Source organism: Anarrhichthys ocellatus, unplaced genomic scaffold (genome assembly GCF_004355925.1).
Source record: "Anarrhichthys ocellatus isolate YVR2014 unplaced genomic scaffold, GSC_Weel_1.0 scaffold28, whole genome shotgun sequence".
Taxonomy (NCBI): Eukaryota; Metazoa; Chordata; class Actinopteri; order Perciformes; family Anarhichadidae; genus Anarrhichthys; species Anarrhichthys ocellatus.
The window spans coordinates 4733775-4740635 of record NW_022280058.1 but is presented as its reverse complement, the minus strand read 5'-3'; the positions used below and the strand labels follow the sequence as shown (position 1 = coordinate 4740635).

The following is a 6861-nucleotide window of genomic DNA, read 5'->3' as shown; positions in this document are numbered from 1 at the left end:
CACACACACACACACACACACACACACACACACACACACACACACACTATATGATGTTTGCTAGCTTTTATCCCACTGTTCTTGTCATCCTCTTGTTGTTATGTCTATGTATTGTCTAATATTGTCTCTTGTCTTTCAATAAAAAAATATAAAAAAAAAAAAATAAAAAAAAAAAGATACTCAATGCATACTAAAACAGTTTCAAACTATTATTTGCCAATACTGCTTTCCTCACATCTTTGTAACTGCACATGAGAGTCACTTTGCTGCAGCAGTGGAACACCAGTTCTAGTATTTCTCAAAGATTTCAGAGATAGGCATTTTATTTTGGTAAAAATAAATGAAACATTTGTGCACTTACATGCTAGTGGCACCTTTTCACTTAATGATTTGTAATATGCCTCTAACATCTCAAAGTTCCTCTGGTTTATTCTTTCCTGTAGAGAGATATCTCCGAACCTAAGAGGATGAAGAGAATAAGGACGGTTATGGTGCAGCATCACCAAGATGCTCAAGAAAATGTGCCGAGCGGTGATTGCTGTGTTCAGTTCAAAAAAAAAAAGGTTATAAAACATGAAAAAAGTTGCTTTTTCAAAAAAAGAATACCTAAACATTTTCAACCAGTTAACATAAGTAAATGCAACATAGTTACATTTTAAACAATTATTTGAGTGAGTATGCCATTAAAGGTTCAAATGTCTCCAGCGCAGAAAGATTTTTGAATTTAATTTCTGGAATAGATGCACATTAGTTTATGACCACACTGGCCTTGTTTAACATGTTCACACAAAGAGCGCTTGTAAGTAAGTTCAACAGATTGTGGTGAACAACGACTGCAGTACCTCTCTGCTATTGTTTGCTGTTCGTTGATGCCCACGTTAAACAGCACCGGGAATACTCGTAGAGGCTTGCCCTCCTTGATCTCCTCTGGCAAGGTCTGGAAAACCAGTCTTGGTAATGGCACTTCGACAGTGAAGTGGTCTCTGAATGCAGGGAAAGAAGAAGAAAAAAGAAATTCAACACATTTTGCAATTCTGTAGAACCTGATGAGTTTGGGAAGTTGTGCAATTTGACGCTTAAGACAGGCCTGTACAAGCTATACAAAGAGAGACAGATTGCGTGTATATGCATGAGAGAAAGAGTTTGATTGTGTGAGACAGATTGCCTTACAAGAGGATCATCTTATCACACTTAGCATAATGCGCACATTTACTAGCTCAAATCAACTGGCTTGATGTTATACAGCCATTACAGTGAGCCAGCATGCACAATTTCCAAGGGCTTCCAAGGTGCAAAAGTCTGAGCTACATCCTTATTGCCAGCTGTACAGAAGAGCTGTCCTGCAAAGTGAGGTAGACCAAAAGATCCTCAAAAGCTAGACATCATGCTGCGATCCAAAGAAATTCAGGAACAAATGAGAAACAAAGTAATTGAGATCTATCAGTCTGGAAAAGGTTACAAAGCCATTTCTAAAGCTTTGGGACTCTAGCGAACCACTCTGTGGACTGACGAGACAAAAGTTGAACTTTTTGGAAGGTGTATGTCCCATTACATCTGGCGTAAAAGTAACACAGCATTTCAGAAAAGGAACATCATACCAACAGTAAAATATGATGGTGGTAGTGTGATGGTCTGGGGCTGTTTTGCTGCTTCAGGACCTGGAAGACTTGCTGTGGTAAATGGAACCATGAATTCTGCTGTCTATCAAAAAATCCTGAAGGAGAATGTCCGGCCATCTGTTCGTGACCTCAAGCTGAAGCGCACTTGGGTTCTGCAGCAGGACAATGATCCAAAACACACCAGCAAGTCCACCTCTGAATGGCTTAAGAAAAACAAAATGAAGACTTTGGAGTGGCCTAGTCAAAGTCCCGACCTGAATCCAATTGAGATACTGTGGCATGACCTTAAAAAGGCGGTTCATGCTCGAAAACCCTCCAATGTGGCTGAATTACAACAATTCTGCAAAGATGAGTGGGCCAAAATTCCTCTACAGCGCTGTAAAAGACTCATTGCCAGTTATCGCAAACGCTTGATTGCAGTTGTTGCTGCTAAGGGTGGCCCAACCAGTTATTAGGTTTAGGTGGCAATCGCTTTTTCACACAGGGCCATGTAGGTTTGGATTTTTTTTCCCCCTTAATAATAAAAACCTTCATTTAAAAACTGCATTTTGTGTTTACTTGTGTTATTTTTGTCTAATATTTAAATTTGTTTGATGATCTGAAATATTTAAGTGTGACAAACATGCAAAAAAATAAGAAGTCAGGAAGGGGGCAAACACTTTTTCACACAACTGTAAAATAACCTGGTGTTGTGAAAACACTCGATTTCTTACTATGTGACAGTCCAGACATCATATTCTTGTCAAAGAGGAACTGGCTGCAACTCCTATAACTCCGTCCAGTTGTAATTAGCTAATGATCGACAGAAACCTTTCTACAGTTTGAGTATACAGTCAGTGATTGTGCAGAGAATGTTATAGTCTGTGACTATGATGTTGTTAATCAGGCAATATGGGAACAATGTTCTAACACACCACACATAGTGAGTACCATCTGAGTACTTGAGAACCAGCATGTTATAGTTACTAAAAAGGTCTTACACACTTATTGATAGATGCGTCAGATTAAAACTTTGATCGAGAAAAAAACAAAGTTTGCACACTAAACTCACTTTCTTAAAAACGTTCCAGTCATGTATTCATATGATCATATGCTGGATTTCCACTGTAAGAAAGATTAAGGAAATTACACAATATTAACGTAGTTGGGTTTTGTTTTCTGAGAAAAAAAAAAAATGATTGGACCTGTAAAATAACTCTCAAAACTAAAATATGTTAATTTAATGAATTGCTTGATTTAAATGCTTGTCAAGAGACTTACAAATAAAGCTCTAGCGTAAGTTCAGACAGGACAGTGTATTTACTATACATCTGCCATCACTCCTCGTGCAAGCACACTCATTATTTCCTTGCTGTTATTGTTTGGGGCTGTCAATCATGGTATCAGCTGTCTAGATCAGCTGGTGTCTCTATCCAATAGCACAATGACACAATTACATCGTTAGCCTATGATCTTGCAGCTGTCTCTCTTAAATACGATTGTCTCTCTACCTTCAGTACATTCATGCTGCTGTTGCGCAACCCTCCACCTCCCCATCTCCGCAGATTCATCAGCGTCATCAACTCATCATTCTATCAACCTCATCAGCCACCATCACCACCAGTGTCTGGACTCCACGGGGAGATTTATCTTGTTGCCGCTCAGTACAATCACAACTCGATCACAAATCTCCTCGTCGAGTTCAAGCGCCAAAGAATTTCTGTGTCACTCATTAATCACTATCACCTTTTATGTTACTTCCTGTGTACCCCTAGGCACACTATATAGGCCGTAACATGCATCATCTGTCATAATAAATGTTAACTACTAATCATTCACTTGTCTCAGTTCCTTATAATGTAGCTAATAATGTATAATGTCACTACTAGCATAGTAGCGCAGTTCTATGCTAGTACTAGAACAGGTTGTAGTACTCAAGAGGCTAATTGAACATGTTAGATTCAGGCAAAGAAAAGCAAGCAGAGAAGGAGATGATGATGTCTCACCGTCGGCCACACACTAAAGGCTGGAGGTCACTGAGGTTGTCTGTCTTGGCCTCTGTAATCTGGAACAGGACTCTCTGCAGGTCTGAGATTCCAACCTCCATGTCCTCCAGCATCCCGATCTCCTCACCTTAATCAGTTCAACAAAACAATATTAGTCGTGAATTAATCCTTGCTTGTCAAATGTCTTTTTAGTTCTTCAAAATTAGGTGAGCTCGGCTCAAATTTTAAAATGTCAGAGGGTTAAAACTGGATGATGAATATAATTCAGAAACTGCACACATTTTATACTACAGAGATGTTGTTTTCATCATAATAAAAGGTTAAAGCATTAGCTGTCTTCCAGCTGTTAATTCTGCTGACCAGTCCATTGCACTTCCTTGAGAGCTGCAAACTAACATGAATGAGAACTTTGATCACGGACCTGCAAATAACTAGAATAGATCTACTCATATCTACAGGGAACTCTCTTCAAATCAGTCTCTAATCTCTATTTTGATCTGTTCAGAATCCATCCATGACACTCTGGTCAACCTTCACCTGGAACATGTTGTTTAAAACACAACAATATAAAGGTGCAAGTAATAAAAAACTGCAGTGACTCATCATCTTGCTACATAATTTGTTACAGCTTCACATTTACTCATCACATTGCTCAGGCTCGCCCAAACCAAACTAAACCAAACCAGACCAAACCAAACCACTCTTTTAGGTTTTGCCTTTCTAGAAAGCAAATGAAAGTGAACAACTGTGTTCAGTGGAGGTTTTGAGTTCAGATTTTATCTTTGAAAATGTACTCACTGTAGGTGCTGAGCAGACTCTCAAACTGGGCCACCAGGCCAACCAGGTGGAGCTGCCTCAGGAAGCCTTGGTCCTGCATTCCTGCATACAGCCTCATAACAAAACCACAGGCTAGGGCTGCCAGCTGCCACACACACACGCACACACACACGCACACGCACTTCTTTGACATTTGAATTTACAGATTGAAAGAGTAAGTTTTGTTTTACTAGGGATGTTTTGCAGTATTATCTCGGTGTGGCTACCTACTGCCTGACTGAAGACCACATCTCGCCTCTGTTGGAGGAGGAAGCCCTGTGGAATGCTGCAGGCTGCCTCCTGCAGGAGCACAAAGGTCATGGCTCTCTTTGCCTTCTCCACCACCTCCATCACACACTCCTTTAACCTGGTCACCAGAGGACACAGCTGCTCCCTCCAGTCACCTGCAGAGAAAAATTGGATAAAAAAATTGGATAAAAAGGTGTAGACGGAGATAAGACACTAGTGACGTGGTTGTATTAGAGTATGTCTTAACACTTGTGCTCGCTGCCAGAAACAACACACAGCTTACCTGTAAAGTGAAACCGGTTTATGTTTGCTTGAAAGAGGGGAAGGAATTACCGGAAAGACAAACACAAAACAAAAACAAAAAACTTCAAGCTGTTTAAAGAGGAACCAGAGGAACCACATACAAAAACATTGCACATACAACTTTAGATGAAAATTAAATAAAACTGGTATACACAGTATAGTCATGAAATTATTTATTGTATTGTTAGGCACAGCGAGCAAAGGCAAATGATTGGCTAATGCATGATATCACTATTGTATCTTTGAATCAGTGAATGTCTTTTACTGCTAAGTGCTGTTGTGTCCTTAAGGGAAACACTTTGGGCACAAGCACAACAAAAAGCGCAGGTCACAGGCTGTATGGGTGTCTCCAAGCACACCTGCTAATTTGGTACATGTACGTGCAGCAGTGTAAAGTGTAAAGGGTGGGTTGAAGTATAATTATAGGAAGGTGTGGTGATATTTATAAATATAAATACACATCATTGACGTCATAGCTCTGAAACAGCTGTGCCAATCAATGAAGTATGATATCAACAACAGCTCTATGCTCCTCCAGGAAATTATATTGTTGACTGGATAGTGGCACAATGTGAACATACAGCACCACAAATCTGCAGCCAAAGGCAGATGGTGTGAAGTTTTTAACAGTTAATTAGTACGCTGACGAAAGAAAGAAATCATTTAAAAAAAAAAAAAAAAATAGTTTGTTGAAGCCATTTATATGATCGCATTATTCAACGCTATTTCAGTCCTAATTCTGCACTACATTACGTCCTAAATGATTACATCGTATTGTAATTGATATGACGTACCTACATTTCAAGAATAAAACATAGAACACTTTGTCATGTCTCCCACATAAACACGCAAAAAAAAAATAGTTATAACCAACCACAGCTTCCTCTACTGTCACGCATTCACTTTCTTGGTGTGCCTGTGAAGGGGGGGCAGGGACCGGTGACAGTCGTTAACAGTCACAACAATTTTAAATTAGAAATGATGTCAGCTATTGGTTGCATTTGAAGCAGGGAGATTTACATCCAATCACAGTAATGACGTAAAACAAATGAATCTGAGAATGGCCAGGTAATTTAGTGATATCCCTGCAGTTGTGGTCTTGACTGGCCTTGAAATAGATTCAAAAAGTCCTCTTTGTCTGAGACAAAGCCGAGGTAAAATTGCGTTGATTCACAAGAAGTAGTTTATGATTTAGCAACATACTATCTGTCCTGCTGCCTACAGATGGCTGTGATTTCATGGTGATATGCATTTCCTCCATCCAAAACAAGTTTCTGATGATCTGCTCTCAAGCCAACAGGGGGCAGTGTTGGTTAAGCAATTAGCAAAACTAGTTTCCCACCGAGCATTTGGTTCAACTTCAACATATTTAAAAGTTCTAGGGGATGGGGGGCTGGATTAGTGTGGACAGGCACACACACAGGCAAACAAAAGCACAGTTGGATTCCACCAATAATGTATGGCACATCAGCCTTGCCCATGCCAGAAAAATCATGTCTTATCTCGTTCTGCAAATACCGCCTCTGCACAAAGAAGGAGAAACAGAACTCCAGCTGTCATCTCTTCGCCAGCCCACCTGTCCAAACATCAAAACCCCCACAAAGTCTTGTCATCAGACGCCCGGGCTTCGCCGGTCTCCGCTAGGAGATAAAGCCTCTCTCATTATTCTGTCCATGTTTGTATTTAGACAGGCAGATGACCACTTGCTCTGAGCCTGTTCAGCGTCTTAATAAAGGTGCTCGGGGGGGGGTTGAGCTTCTCTTTCAGACTGAACACCAGGTGGATGGCCTTTTTCCTATCTGCCAGCTCATTTGAACAGATAGATGCAGGCAGAAACACATGGACACAGAGGCACAAAATGATACAAATGCTTGCGTGTGCACACGTGC

The 6861-nt window shown here is 40.3% G+C and overlaps 1 protein-coding gene across 7 annotated transcripts in view; it reads right to left on the bottom strand.

The window, feature by feature from the left end:
* Positions 1 to 6861, bottom strand: part of inpp4b (inositol polyphosphate-4-phosphatase type II B) — a 126923-nt gene that overhangs the window by 15114 nt on the left and 104948 nt on the right. For 5 of the 7 annotated variants that reach the window (XM_031863145.1, XM_031863143.1, XM_031863146.1 and 2 more), the window contains 6 exons: positions 4953 to 4979; positions 4652 to 4824; positions 4403 to 4526; positions 3605 to 3731; positions 843 to 983; positions 362 to 459 (listed from right to left, as the gene is read on the bottom strand). In XM_031863145.1, coding sequence (XP_031719005.1) covers positions 362 to 459; positions 843 to 983; positions 3605 to 3731; positions 4403 to 4526; positions 4652 to 4824; positions 4953 to 4979 — 690 coding nt within the window. The remainder of the gene's footprint in view (positions 1 to 361; positions 460 to 842; positions 984 to 3604; positions 3732 to 4402; positions 4527 to 4651; positions 4825 to 4952; positions 4980 to 6861) is intronic. The other 2 variants (XM_031863144.1, XM_031863148.1) reach the window with 1 other exon arrangement.